This window comes from Haliotis cracherodii, unplaced genomic scaffold (assembly GCF_022045235.1).
Source record: "Haliotis cracherodii isolate W230 unplaced genomic scaffold, xgHalCrac1.p SCAF_13, whole genome shotgun sequence".
Taxonomy (NCBI): domain Eukaryota; kingdom Metazoa; phylum Mollusca; class Gastropoda; order Lepetellida; family Haliotidae; genus Haliotis; species Haliotis cracherodii.
This window is the reverse complement of record NW_027266268.1, coordinates 6,720,744-6,736,090: the sequence shown is the minus strand read 5'-3', so window position 1 is coordinate 6,736,090 and position 15,347 is coordinate 6,720,744. Positions and strand designations below refer to the sequence as shown.

The 15,347-nt window shown below is 39.7% G+C and overlaps 1 protein-coding gene across 4 annotated transcripts in view; it reads right to left on the bottom strand.

The window, feature by feature from the left end:
• Nucleotides 1–5,473: 5,473 nt before the first annotated feature.
• LOC139459555 (prostaglandin G/H synthase 2-like) overlaps nucleotides 5,474–15,347 on the bottom strand; it is a 31,359-nt gene continuing 21,485 nt past the window's right edge. For all 4 annotated transcript variants that reach the window (XM_071241097.1, XM_071241098.1, XM_071241099.1 and 1 more), the window contains 6 exons: nucleotides 14,748–14,926; nucleotides 13,112–13,195; nucleotides 12,323–12,569; nucleotides 10,712–10,998; nucleotides 9,777–9,921; nucleotides 5,474–8,301 (listed from right to left, as the gene is read on the bottom strand). In XM_071241097.1, coding sequence (XP_071097198.1) covers nucleotides 7,928–8,301; nucleotides 9,777–9,921; nucleotides 10,712–10,998; nucleotides 12,323–12,569; nucleotides 13,112–13,195; nucleotides 14,748–14,926 — 1,316 coding nt within the window. In that variant the 3' untranslated portion in view covers nucleotides 5,474–7,927. The remainder of the gene's footprint in view (nucleotides 8,302–9,776; nucleotides 9,922–10,711; nucleotides 10,999–12,322; nucleotides 12,570–13,111; nucleotides 13,196–14,747; nucleotides 14,927–15,347) is intronic.

The following is a 15,347-nucleotide window of genomic DNA, read 5'->3' as shown; positions in this document are numbered from 1 at the left end:
TTGTAGTTGATTCTGAGCCAAGAGTTCTCTGTCCTTGCTGATCGTGCAATTTAACAAGTAGATTTAACTGACGCACCTATAGATCATCGTGTAAAAATATGGAGAAATTAATTATCAACTCTTACAGTCGGTTCGATGCTTGTTGATTCTACTTCCCGAATCAAAAGATCCGAGTGACTTCTCCACTATTATTAAGAACACCGTCAAGCAAGTCGTCCCACAAGTCGGTTCAATGACACATATTCAACCAAGTTGCATAGCCTAATTCCCCGAGCCACGTAAGGGATAAAACACTACACCGAGGGTTTGGTTGACAACGTAAAACCTGAGGTAAGCAGTGACTGAGCAAGTAAAACTAGTAAAACTTTTATCTGATTTTAACCGTCGAAATATCATTTATTTGTTTTATATACTCTGCAAAAAAATACAAAAGGAGTAAAATCGTAAATATCTGACAGTGCTGTCGACATACATACACAAATTAATACCAAAACTGAACTGGGATTGATTTGTGTGAAAAGAATATGGTACTGCAGACATTTGGTGTAAAGATGGAAAAATCGCAAAAACAGAACCACGTTAGAGCCTGGCAGCGAAACACACCAACATGACTTGCACGTGCAACATCACTTGTTTGGTTGGTTGGTTGTTTGTTGTTTAACGCCGCACTCAGTCTCTTGTTGGACTTTTACATGTTTGGTTTTCATTTGGAATGCCATCACAATTGTACAGCAAGTGAGCAGCGAAAACATGCCACGACTGACGGAAGCCCAACGCAACAACGCAATTGGCCGACTGTTCAGTTCAGTTGTAGCCAGTTTTTGTCCACGTATCAGCAAGCACCATTACAAGACTGTGGAACCGTTATCAGACATACTGAACAACACGTGACCTTCCCAGATCCGGTCGAACAAAGTCATACGGCTACATCACTTGCGTGAAAGAACCACCACGGCCACCTCTAGATCTACAACTACGGTAATACCAGGATTGTTTGTTTGTTTGTTTGTTTTTTAACGCCGCACTCAGCAATATTCCAGCTATATGACGGCGGTCTGTAAATAATCGAGTCAGGACCAGACAGTCCAGTGATTGACATCATGAGCATCGATCCACGCAATTGGGATACGATCACATGCATCAACCAAGTCAGTGAGCCTTACCACCCGATCCCGAATACCTGGATTGCCGTTTACGCGGTGAAGGTCAGCTGCGACGTCAATGGTGTCAAGGTCACAGAGTACGGTCACAACTGCAATGGAGAACAAGTTTGGTTCAGTGACGAGTCAAGTTTTTATGCTTCGCCATGCGTATGGTAGACGTGGTGTTTTCAGGCGTCGTAGGGAACGTTATGCACGTGACTGCATAAAGGGAGTGGACAGATTTGGTGGTGGTAGAGCGGTGATGTGGGCAGCCTTCTGCACTGGTAGAACAGATAATTTTGGTGCAAGTTCGTGGGAATTCAACGGCGCAAAGTTACACAGGTGAGATTCATCGGCCACACATGCAACAAGCGGACGTTATTTTCCAACAAGACAACGCCCGACCTCAAACAGCAAGACTGACAACAGCCTTTTTCAGTAATCAAAACACCCAGGTCCTGCCATGGCGCTCCAGGTTTAAATCTAATTGACCATTTGTGGGATGCATTGGATCAACGACTGCGAGCACGTTAGCAACAACCACAGAACCTTTAACAGTTGGCACAAGCATTTCAGGCAGACTGGATAGGATTGCTTTCATCAGTTTTGGTGGCCATTAAAAGATATATTGAGAACAGATGACCTTCACCTTGAAAATCTACTGTAACCATGTGTGCCAAATGGAATCTGGGCCAATGACAATGTGTGTGAATTTTGAACAAAAGATTACCAGCTGTTGATTATTTTTTATAAAATAAAATGTACATCTAAGGTCACTTTTGCGTTTATTTTTTTCCTGAGTATATATGCTCAAACTCAAAGGCAAAAGTTAATGTGACGTGTTTTTTTTTTATTGGAACCAGAGAAAATGTTTGTGAAAAAGATGGAAGAAACGCAACCAACAACCACGTGAGCGACCGTCCCCGTAATGGCCCACCAGGACATCTGGATTCGAACTACGCAACCACGACGCAGGTTCCAGACAACGACTTTTACAGCCCGTACCCTGCTTGGAAACAGAGGCGTATCTGCAAAGACGGTCCGATGACGTCTATGCATGTTTGGCATACGAGTGAGGAGCCTAGCCAGACGGCCAATCCTGACGTCAGAACACCAACGTCCACGTCTCCAGAGGTGTAGACAACACTCGCGGTGAGTCACGGTTCCTTCTGAATCTTCATGTGTCGACCTGGTCTGTAAGAGCTCATGATTTGAAACCAATCTAGCACGTCGAGAATGAAATGAAACGATCTTTGAGACGTCTTCCAAATCCAACAACAACGTTGCAGGAACTCCAAAATAAACATTCCCAGATGTAGAATGTTTTTTTGCCAAGATTGGTCTCACTGATATTTGGTTTTGTTTGTTGTTTGACCCCGCACTCAGCAATACTCCAGCTATATGGCGGCGGTCTGAAAATTTTCGAGTCTGGACCAGACAATCCAGTGATTGACAATATGATCATCGATCTACGCAAATGGGATACAATGGCGTGCATCAACCAAGTCAGCGAGCCGTTAGATGCCCTTAACAATGAGCATAGTCGCCTCTGACAGCAAGCATGGAAAGCATGAGAAATGATGTATTCGAGCAGACGGTTCTCACATTCATAAACATTACTTAATCGTTTCATTTCGTAATAATCAATATGTATAAATAAGAACAAATTCTACTGCTGGCTACTATTTGCTTGTTTAAATCTGTATATTAGCGACGTTGTTTAAAGTAATGCCATTTTTCAATGACATTTATAGTGTTTCTGAAACTCGACCACTTCACCAAAACGCACCCAAAGAGTTGCACCTGATGAGTGGTATCGGAGGCGCACACGAACCGAATTGCTACCAAAGGAACAGATGTTCACTGATCTTTAATGGCTGTAAAGAGAACTACAACAGGATGAAACTCCATTTTATAGTTTGGTGGAATTCCAGGTAAGATTATTTTATACTTTGATAAGACCACGTCATGTAGATCTATGTGTTCACCAATATGAACGCAAATGACAAAACTAGAAAACGGGTATATTGTTACTGAACAGTTCAAATCCATATTACATCCTGAACAACATATGTCATTAATTAAGCCTGTACATTTAAAACGAGCTCTTATAATATTTAGATGTTTTTTAAATTATTTTAAAATACAAAACATAGATTTTACTGACACTTCATGTAATTCCTGTTGAGAAGATGATAAATATCATATACTATTTGTTTCTGTTCACCTAATTCTGACTTAAGGTCAAGATATTTGCCCATGCATTATGAATATCCTAGCATGCATACATTTGTATCTTTCTCACAACAAGTGATGACAGCATCTTATTCCAGATACCTGACTTTATCTTGTACAAATGTTTAAATTTTGAAATTCCAAAACCAGAGGAAATTGAATTACTGTGCCAATTTTGTTCTATATTAGAAAAAAACATTACATGAGTGAAGTTGAAAATGTAAAACTGTAGAGATGTAAATAACTGCACTTCATAAACAATCCAGTTTATTGGGCAAATACCATGCTTCTGCTTTGTTAGGATTTCCCCTGCAATGATTCTGTATTGTAACATAAAAGTAGGTATGTTCCCTGATCTGATTGGTTAAAAAGTGTTGTCGAATGAGCATAACATCAATGAATTTTGGGGGTCTCATCACCGTGTATGTATACATTAAGTAATGGAACAACTTTTGAAATCATCAACATGGGGGAACAAATGGAATTTATCCTGACTTCCACATCGGAGATTTCGATGAAATATTGAGTGAGACATTTTCTGAGATAATTCAAGAATTTGAAGGTAAATTAAATTTACCTTTTTCCATTCATTACACAATCATAATCGATGTAATTTTCTTGGGCTTGGCCAAAGGGAAAAACAAAACAAAATCAATTTTTAACAGTAAAAAACATTTATTGCAACTCTATAATAGTTATGACTTTCATACACCCACCTAGTTGTGTTATTGTTGTTACTCACAACAGCTGTTGAAGCTGAAAACCGTTCTGAGATGGCCCCTTAACTAGGAAATACAGCCAGCGTTTCCGTAGAGCCCAAAGTGCAAGCGTCCAGTGACCGCTTTGCGTCCCTTGATGCAAAAGCAGTACAGGACATCGTGGATGGGAACTTCTCCAAATCAAATAACTACCAACTCAGACCCTATGGGAAAGTATGGTGGTGTTGAGAGCTGCCCATTCATCTCAACACTTCTGATTAACGTTATTTCGTACCATGGGTATTGCACAAGTTGGAGTGAATATTAATAAATTTACTGTCAATGTTGTGTGTTTGAATGTTATAATTGAACAAATATCATGTCAAGGGTTTTAAAAAGACTTGGGGTACATCCACTGTAGAATAGGTTTTCAGCAACCCATGCTTGTCGTAAGCGGCGACTTACGGGATGAGGTGGTCAGGCTTGCTGACTTGGTTGATGCATGTCATTGTATCCCAATTGCTTGGATTTATGCTCATGTTGTCAATCACCTGATTGGTCCAGACTTGATTATTTCCACACCACCGTCACATAGCTGGAATATTGCTGAGTGTGGCGTTTTACAACAAACAAACAAACACAACTTAAAAAGACAGTGTTGTAAGGAACTAGACTGTCTCACATGATGAATAAATGGAATAGTTTATATAATCTGTTTGTTAATAATAAATGTTTGTTAATCTGTGAGGGGACACGGGTGGCCCAGTCGTCTAAGGCGCCGCGATTCACTGTGCAGAGTTGCGTCCCTTGGGCACGCCAGAAACCTATGATTGTTGGTTCAAATGTGGGTTCTAGGTTTGTCAGCACCATACCTGTGTTCGTGGGTTTCACCGAAGTGGTAAACGTCTGAGACCTGCATCACTTCGGGCTTTCCTCCCACATTAAGCTGACACGCCGTGATATAACTGGAATAATGTTATTAAACCCAACTCACTCACAATTGTTAATCTGTGGAATGCATTCCTTGAGTTTTCAAAATGTAACTCTGGACTGACAGGCACAGTGCCATGAGTGAAAAGCAGCAAGGTCTTCTGCTGGACATAGGCCAAACTGCCAGCAGCAAGGTTCATACCAGAGGACTGGGCAGGAGTTGCCAAGCTCTCAGATGCTGCTATTTGCTATGCAGAGTTGTAGCCCTTAGGCATGCTGGGATCCTATGACAGTGGATTAGAATCTCAGATTCACACTCATTAAGTTTCTAGGTTTGTCAGCTCTCTGCACATGGGTTTCACTGTGGGTCAAGTGATTTAATTGAAATACTGTTGACAGCGGAAAGCAAATTCAAGGCAGCTTGGAAAAAAATGTCTTTCCATCCAGTAAATATGTGCAATAGAAGTAGATCACAGAAATGTTTATTCACAATTCAATTACAAATATTAACATGACAATAACAGGTGGTCACATTGGCTTAATACCCCCGGTATGTACTGGACAGTATGATGGTGGATGCCTGTTGCTGGAATACCCGATATCCCTTTTCCCCACAAAATAATAATCAACAGAATGCATGTATGTCATTGTAAAATTGCATTTTAGTGGAAGGTATTGTTACTTCCAATGTTTTATAATCCCAGGGTTGAACTCTTCAAAAAAAAGTCTTTAACCAAGATAATTGCTTGGTGAAAATGAACCTGGTTTTCTGGTAGGAGCATCGGGCCACCAGCAAGCTATGTTTGCTGTAGGAGGATTCTAAATGGATTGAATGGTCATGCAGGCCCATGTAGTTACTGATTGCAAGTCATTTTATCCTAACTGCATGGATTAATGCTCATGATGTTTATCACTGGATTGTCCTGTTCGGACTCGATTATATACAGACTGCCATTATATAGCTGGAATTTGCTGAATGCGGCATTAAACAACAAACAAACATTAAATGAGTTTTTTCGGGCATCACTGAATTGTTCACACACAGCTGGTTTGTATGGAAATATTTTCCGAAACTTGAGATTGACAGACTAGGAAGCTTTGTAGTTGATTTGATACATAATGGGTTTGCTTGTTCAAACACTAATATTTTACAGACTGCCATGATATAGCCAACATGGTGTAAAACAACATTCCCTCACTAATACATGCTTGCCGTAAAAGGCGACTATGCTTGTCGTAAAAGGCGACTAACGGGATTGGGTGGTCAGGCTCGCTGACTTGGTTGATGCATGTCATCGATACAAATTGCGTGGATCGATGCTCATGATGTCAATCACTGGATTGTCTGGTCCAGACTCGATTATTTTACAGACCGCCATCATATAGCTGGAATATTGCTGAGTGCGGCGTTAAACAACAAACAAACAAACACTAATACATGGGAACAGAAGTTTGATATTCTCTTTGCTTATTACAATAGTAGTCTTAAGGGAACTACATGTACATGTATAAATCTTTCATAGTATGTATATTTGGAATAAATAAAAAAAATCATCCAGTAATGTTGGCGAAATGGCTTCATGGGTTTAAATAAATATGATGAGGATGATTAAATGCCCATTGTTACGGTTCCCCCAAACAAGTCACAACATTGTATAACAGAACATTGCCCATTTAGCATGTTTATGATCATAAATAAATATTTCAACAATGGATGATCTTATTTACACACAGGCTCACTGTTCCCGCAGGCTTTTGAAACTGGCAGTCCTGGTGGACTGGCAACTCTAAAAATTACCAGTCTCAACTTTCAACACATAAACAGACATATAAAAAATATCTGGTTTTCTTTCTTTCAACATCTTTTTCAATGCAATGATGTCATCTCTGAAGTAACTTAGTTAGATCTACACATCATTCACACAAAGTTCAGTCACAATTTTCTAATTTTTTTTCTTTTTCTAATATTTCGAGGCTGTCGCTACAAATAATATTATATATAACCTCGAAGCAAAGCAAAATGTTTCCTTGCTCTAAAAATAGACAAGGGGAAACCCTGATAGTAACAGACAAGCTGACTTCGTTCGAAAAGTATACTTTTATGAATATTGCCAATGTTTTGTTCAACAACGATTTATAAGGTACTTTATTTGTGGGTCCACAGGGACTGGCAGTCACATAAAAATACCGGTCTAAGCCTAACTTTACCAGTAAAAAACTTGTAATAACGGTAAACAGGAACACTAAGGCTGCAAATTGGGATAATGAAGCCAAGTAAAAACAGAAAATAACAACCACATTGTAGACACAAGCACACAAAGATGAAACGGTGAGCATGAACATTGAACACTTGCAGAAATACACCTAAAACATTGTCTTCTTTATATGCTTTATGCTGCTTCAGGTAAGACAAATATTGGTGAAATATTTGTCACATGTTTGGGTAAATTTTGTTCAAGTAGTTTCTTCTCGAACAAGCAATGGAACCTTATTTTGTGAATGTTTCAGAATTCATAGTACTTTCACTACAACTTATTCACACACCTGTGATGGAGTATTACATTTTTAACACATTCTGGCAGTAAAAGCTGTATGACATACGGAATGTACCTGATACTGTAATATATGCAGTTAGGAAAACAGTATAACTTATGATATTTGGCAAGACAACCGTTTTACTAGCTGTACAGCTTGTGGTTTGTTCAACATTCACTAAGTTAATGTTTTCTTTCATCCCAGTATCATTACAAATTCTAAAAAAAAAAATTATGATTATTTTTAATTTTGTTTTTTTGCTTTGTGTAAATATTTTACCGTTTACAAAACTTCAATTGGTAATAACATCTGTCACACCAACAGTATACATTCACTCATCATTTCATTACAAAATTCCCTGAAAAACAGTTGGATGCAAACCAAGGCCTACAATTCTTGATGACATCCGTGTTGGCATGACAACAATTCCTCATCCACGTCCCCCTCCACATAATCTGGCACCCGGAATGAGATATACGGACAAGGTCCTTTGATGTTTTGACAGAACAGTTTCTTCAGCGTAGCTGTTTGCACAATGTCAAACCCTGTCTGTCCACCAAATGTAGATGGTTTCCAGTGTTTGGGACTGCAAATCGCGTTTGACATGAGTCCTTTTACGGAATATGGTCCCCCAATTTCCACAAAAGCACCACCAAATAAGGCTTTTTCTCTTCTTTTCTCTAACAAAAGTCCAACATAGAACTCCATTCCATCGATATCGCCATATAGTTCTTCTAATTCCTTCGCAATTTTCTTTTCACCTAGAAAAAAAGTTGAGACATTTAAGAACTTGTAATTACAGTTATATTTTTCTGAACCAGCAGAAATTAATTGTAGACAAACCTGGGATGGTACCGTAGGTGTGCTCTACTTTACCTTAGACATGTTGTCTAAATGTTCAACAGTGAGATCATTTGAATAATGGTATCTGACGCCAAACACCCATGTTGTGTACAATATGTGCGGTATTCCTGTTTACAGTATGTCAATATGTCAGTACAGTGAAAAATTATTCTATACCATTTGATTAAATATTCTGGTGATACTGATTTTATTAACATAGATTATTATGAGGTTATTTTTGCACATCTTATGAGCATCTAAAGATCAAAACAGTGAAACAAGTCTTGAAGCAAGGTAGAATTGCAAATATTTAATCATTGATGCCCATTTCATCCTTTAAACCCACACAATAGAAATTCCACATGTATCCTGTATCCTGTATCCTGTATTGTACGTGTGTCCTTATGATATGTTCAGGATTTCCTTGTTATAGCCTATATTGTATGTGTGTCCTTGTGATATGTTCAGGATTTCCTTGTGATAGTGTGTAATCTATCTCCTGTAAACTGTCACAATGTGGGATCTCCCATCCAGCTGTTACGGAAACGTATCTAGGGCAAGGAATGCATTTGTTATATTGGTATGGCCACATGTCAGAAACAATTTGCATCAAGCATTGGCCCAAACATCCTTAAGGATATGACAGTGAACTTAAAATTGCTACCAGAACTTCTATAAGGAAGAGTATTGCAGAATGGTGAAATATTGTTAGGGCTAGTTATGTCTGAGTAGGCGATGGGGTAGCCTCGTGGTTAAAGCATTCGCTCATCTAGCTGGAGACCCAGGTTCGATTTCCCACATAGATAAAAATGTGCAAAGCCCATTTCCCATGTCACCTGCGATATTGCTGGAATATTTCTAAAAGCCATGTTCGCCCCTGTGATAGGTCAACATTCCATCTGTTGATTACGCTGCGGAACAGCAGACATAAAATTTTCGAGATCACTTTTAAATCTATTTTGACAGGTGTATATGCTATATGGTAAGTCCGATTTGTACAGTGGACTCGGCTGTTAGCAAAGATTTCTTATGATTATGGAAAGGGGTTTGTTGCTTTTGTGTTATAAGTATATAATACCTGGAAATGAGTTACTCGTTACAAACAACCAATTGCTGTAAAGCCTTTGGCTGTGCTTTCAAACCCCACATACTCTCACTCACAGGGGGGTCGGTCGGGTAGCATAGTTGTTAAAGCGTTCGCTCATCACGCCAAAGACCTGGGTTCGATTCCCGACATGGGTACAATGTGTGAAGCCCATTTCTGGTGTCCCCCGCCGTGATATTGCTGGAATATTGCTAAAACCAGCGTAAAACCATACTCACTCACTCACTCACTCACTCACTCACTCACAGGGCAAATTTACAATTTGTTTCAAGTGTTCTTTAACAATACCTGTTAATTCTTCAAAACTTGTGTATGTTTTCATTCCAAATCTCTTTCTGTACTGGTTCATGGACTGGAAGCGAAGTGTCCTCCCGTGAAGAATTGCTTGTTTTAACACGTGCTGCGTCATAGCACCATGATTGTGAGGGCCAACCTGCATAGAGACACAAATTTAAATAATCGTTGAACTTACTATCTTCCAGTGGATTCATGGACACCTCAGTGGCTGTCGAGTTGATGTGCTCGGTCTGTCATCAGTTTAATTTGATAGAAAAGTTTGGGTTTGTTAACATTCAAGTGCACTGCTGGTATTTTTTAGCAAATTCAAAAGTGATACACACACATTTTTTTTCATTTATCAATGGAATAACTGTAGATTTCCTTCATATTCATTTAATTTTGATTTTCTGATTTTCTTGAAATAAGACAACATTAGAACATGTATTTGTAGTCTTGCTTTTATTGATAGTATATTTAATTCAGAATTTTCTCATTGACATCTATCAAATCAAGTTTTCCAGACTCCCACACACTGACATGCCATGATATAACTGAAATACTAATCAAAGAATCACTCGCTCTGCACAAAGTTGGCAAGTGTATAACACCTTTCAATAAGTTTTCAATTATATCACAACACAATAGGCATGTTGTTCCTGACAAGACAAAAACAGTTACAGCTGCCACATCAGAGAAGTGCTGAGGTGCACACCACCATACACCCTCACCCTCACCCTCACTCTCTTTCACTCATCCTCACTCACTCACTCACCCTCACTCACTCACTCACTCACTCACTCACACTCACTCACTCACTCACTCACTCACTCACTCACTCACCCTCACTCACTCACCCTTACTCACTCTCATCCTTTCTCACCTTCACACACCCTCACTCACTCTCACTCTTGCAGACATACCCAAATGTTTGGTCAGAAACATACCATTCCAGCTCTCTGCCTGGTCATCGAATCTACAAAGTTTGCGAGGCCAGTTTTCATAACCAGCTCTGAGTGGTAGACGTAGTCTTTCATGGGTATGATGCTGCCGCTGACGTTGAACTCCGATGGCATGAGGGGATGCCAATGGTACAGATGGTTGAACTCCACAGCGATACGGTTCTGGTACTGGAAGCTCTCCCCAAACAACAGATCCGGCTTGAACATTAGTTCAAAGTTGTAGTTGCTCAAGTGCTGTACGTAGTCTTCTATCACAATCTTGATTGTTTCACCTGCAATGCAGATAAGGTTGATAGTTTTGTAAAATTGTTCTATTACTTAAAAAATGAACTGCCATCTCCAAACCATTAGGGTAGCCTAGTGATTTAAGTGTTCGCTTGCAACATTGAAGGCCTAGGGTTTGATTTCCCATTTGTGTGAAGCTCATTCCAGGGTGCTGTTGTTCAAAGCAATCTTAGCGCTAAGGTGATCGTAACTCCCATACCGTAACATAGATATCGACAGTCGTACCTCGAAGGTTGGTTTGTACAATGGCACCCCAGTGTCCCCTGACGTGACATTACTGGAATATTGCTAAAACTGGTGTAAAACAGTTGTCACAGACTCATAGAATTTTCGGCTGTATGAATTGAATCCAATTCTTCTCAATATCAGTCTATCACTCATTTACTCACTCGTCACACCAAAGGCCCGGGTTCGATTCTCCACATGGGTACAATGTGTGAAGCCCATTTCCGGTGTCTCATGCCATGATATTGCTGTATTATTGCTTAAAGCGGCATAAAACCTTACCTTGTAGACTAATAGGTTTTCCTGTGTATTTACTAACCAAATAAGATCCTTTTGGAAGAGTATTTCCTCATCCAAAGGAGGGAACTAGGGAGACACGTCATCTATTGAATCTTGATATCAGAGCAGATGAAGATAGGGATCAGGTGGTTGGACTGTGTGTGAACACATCCTAATGACGTAGGTCGTTGCTCATGCTTTCAGTCACTGGTTACTTGCTCTGTACTTCATTATATACAGGCAACCATGATATAGCTTGAATATGCTGACTGTGGCGTTTTGACAACATTCCATTACTCGTTCACTCATATCAAGAAGATTGTGTTAACCAGCGTTGGACATGCCTAAATGCACACCCATCATCTTGGGTTGTTAAGTTCAAGAAAATACATGCCCAATGGTCCTGTTGATTCTTTTTTACCGTATGTGTAAAATATTTGAGTAAATGTTTGTTTATAACTCGTATCAGCTGACATGATGCTCTATGAAGACATAGAGACTCGTTTGTGATGGTGCTAACTCTTCGTAGCCAATGCTAGCATTTAGAAAAATGCATCAAGCTTTTGCGTGTACTCCCAACGTCGCAACAGTGTGTAGTATACGTGTGGCATAACAAGGAGAGAATCCATTTAACTGACTATGATTGATTATCATTTGCAAAGAGTTGGTCTGTTCAGTTTATTAAATCTGGACTGACAGCTTTCGAACTGGGCAGGTAACTTTTGATAGTTGCTAGTCCAGCTGTCTGGCAAGATTTCATGTGTGAATATTCAACAGGGTGAAAGTTCAACTGTATTCATAACGAACCTAGAATGATCCACTTTGTTGTTTGGAAGAGTCTTTCATCATCGAACTCGGGATGCTCCTGCTTCAAGACATCACAGACCCGGTTGTGTTCGCGCAACCACACTGTGGCGTACATGAACAGGCCGGGCAGAAGACCGAAGAACTCGTGTCCCAGGGCAAACTTGAGATGTTCGGGTGTGTTTGGGGGGTAGGTCATGGGTACCGGGGCGTCCTTCAGGTAGGGGGGAAACTCCTCCCCATTCATCATCTGCAACAATAGGGGGTTTATATCAATAGATCATTCTTTTGTTGGTTATCTGTCAAAACTGGAAATGCCTTATAAGCTTCATGGAATTATTGTCTGCTTATTGTACATGTGATTGTATTGTAGTCATTATCACATTCAAATGTGATTTAGTGTATACATTATCGCATTGTATGTGTAGTGTTATTGTATAGTGATCATACTGCTTACATGATCGCATTGTGTACCTGACCATATTTTATACATGATCACGTTGTATATATGATCTTATTGTATACTCAATTGTATTGCATACGTGACCAGATTGTTTACATATTTTATTGTATGCTTGGATTGGATACACGTATGCCTCTTACTTCAATAATCCTTTTTCAAAATCAGTATAAATGGTTCCTTAATCTACTGTTAGATTTTTAGATTTTTATGTATTCAGGCATGATAAAAACATTGTTATAATTCAGGTGGTAATTGTCTTAACTCGGGATCCTGAAATCTTAAACCACCTCTTCTGCAATTCAGCTCAAATTATCAAGTGTGTATCTTACCTGTGATTTCATCTTTCCATCTTTAAAACTTCTTAATAAATTTTCACTTGCTTTATCTTTTCCATAAACATGTGAGACATCAACCTGCAACAAGAATGAAATATTTATAATATATACTTGGATGCTTCTCTGGATATCGGTGATCATGTTCCACAGAAGCACTCATAAAATACTCTTCAGGGGCATGAACTTCTTCGGTTAGTGTATAGATGGCAGTCTCTTTCATTCAGAGAAAGGCGAGACATTTGGGATTTTTTTTTAGATAAAAAAAATAAACCTGGCTACCATTTGGACTTTCATTTTTTGTGGAGTGGGTTAGATCGCTGATTTTGTGTGCTGGCGATTAGGTGCCTCACTCTGAGAGTGTGGGTTCGAGTCCCGGATAGGACTCAACCCCAAAAGTACTAGAATCTGTACTTTACAAAGAGAGCGTAATCCCAAATATAATGTTTGTTACATTTGACCACTTTCTAAATGTCATTGTGTAGTCATAGAAATAAAGCTTTAAAATAACTAATGATAAAAGGAAAATATCAATCTGAAAAGAACTGTTTCTGTCTGTTATGACAAATACAAACATGTGTTTCCACACAATGATTGTGCATTTATAATTAAACCTACAAGATGGCTGAACATAAGTCAGAACATTGTTTGAATAACAAAGAAAGTAATGGAATTGGCATTTTTTCCCTACGACAGGATGTTTTGCACACAGTAATTGATAAATCAGGAAATAAAGACATCTGGCCTGAGTTGAAAAGAGAGGACCCCATTTAGCTTGAAGGGAGTGAGTGAGGATGGTTTTACGCCGCTTTTAGCAATATTCCAGCAATATCACGGCGGGGGACACCAGAAATGGGCTTCACACATTGTACCCATGTCGGGAATCGAACCCGGGTCTTCGGCGTGACGAGCGAAGGCTTTAACCACTATGCTACCCGACCGCCCCTTAGCTTGAAGGGAATGGGGATATGTCGGTACTGCTTGGATGGAGTGGTAACGATGAGATAGTACAGGTTTGAAGCTGAGGGGACACCAGGGGTCAATAAGCTCCATACATCTTGTTTCTTGGTGTTCACTGTCCACCAGGTAGTGCTGATATAGTTTGGCTTTATCATGGAAACTCAAATTATTCAGATTATATTAATGTTGCCTAGAAATAGCATGAACAGTTGCGATGAATTCTTTTTCCAAAATGGTATAAAATTTGTATTCTTGAAAAAATCTCTTTTGTTTTCTTGTCACTACAAGACTAGAAGATCAAATTTTATTCCAAACTAGAGTGAGTTACGAGTGGCCCAGTCGTCTAAGGCGCCATGATTCGCTGTGCAGAGTTGCGTCCGTTATACACGCCAGAAACGTATGATTGTGGGTTAGTCCCAGTTCTCCCTGACTGATTCTAGGTTTGTCAGCACCAGTGGATCACCGAAGTGGTACACGTCTGAGACCTGCATCACTTCGGCCTTTCCCCTTAGATTAAGCGGACATGCTGTGATATAACTGGAATATTGTTAAAAGCGGCGCTAAACCTAACTTGCTCACTCCAAACTAGCTATTATGATGACAATTGTACAGTGACCATCATGCTGGCATTATGATGTGAGAGTGTTGTGTTCTGACAGGTAGAACGTCTCACCCCATGGCCGCCCCACGTGAAGCCAGGCCCCATCTTCAGGTCCGTCTTAAAGAACTGGTGGGTGAAGTGCTGGGCGAAGAAGGAGAAGAGGACGTTGCTACCCATGGGCTCTGGGAGAAACTTGGTCCGTCTGAAGAACTTTTGTACGAGGTAGTCCACATCGGGCATGGTCTTCTTGCCTGGAGACAACAGTATTACAGTGAGTTATTCAGTTACCCAAACTCACACAGTGCAATAACCTTATAAGTGCAATAACCTTGGACGCGACGTTAAACCCCATTTCACCTCACCTCGCCTTATTCAGTTACCCCCTTGTCATGATCGGGCTTGTTTGAGGTATGATGTGCTGACTTTGTGACTTGACAAAGAAAGAATGCAAGAACAAGTTTTGTCTTGTCGAGGCATTTATGGATGAACAAACTCAAATTTGGAAAGGTTAAATGAAAAATAACAACTTTGCTGTATTGAAAGATGGCCTAATGATCATACATTGTCAAACTATCTTGAATTTTCCTTGAACCTTCACATATGCTGCTCAAAATAAGTTAAAGAACACCTGATTCCCTCATATAACTACATGACGTGACAGATCTTGATTGA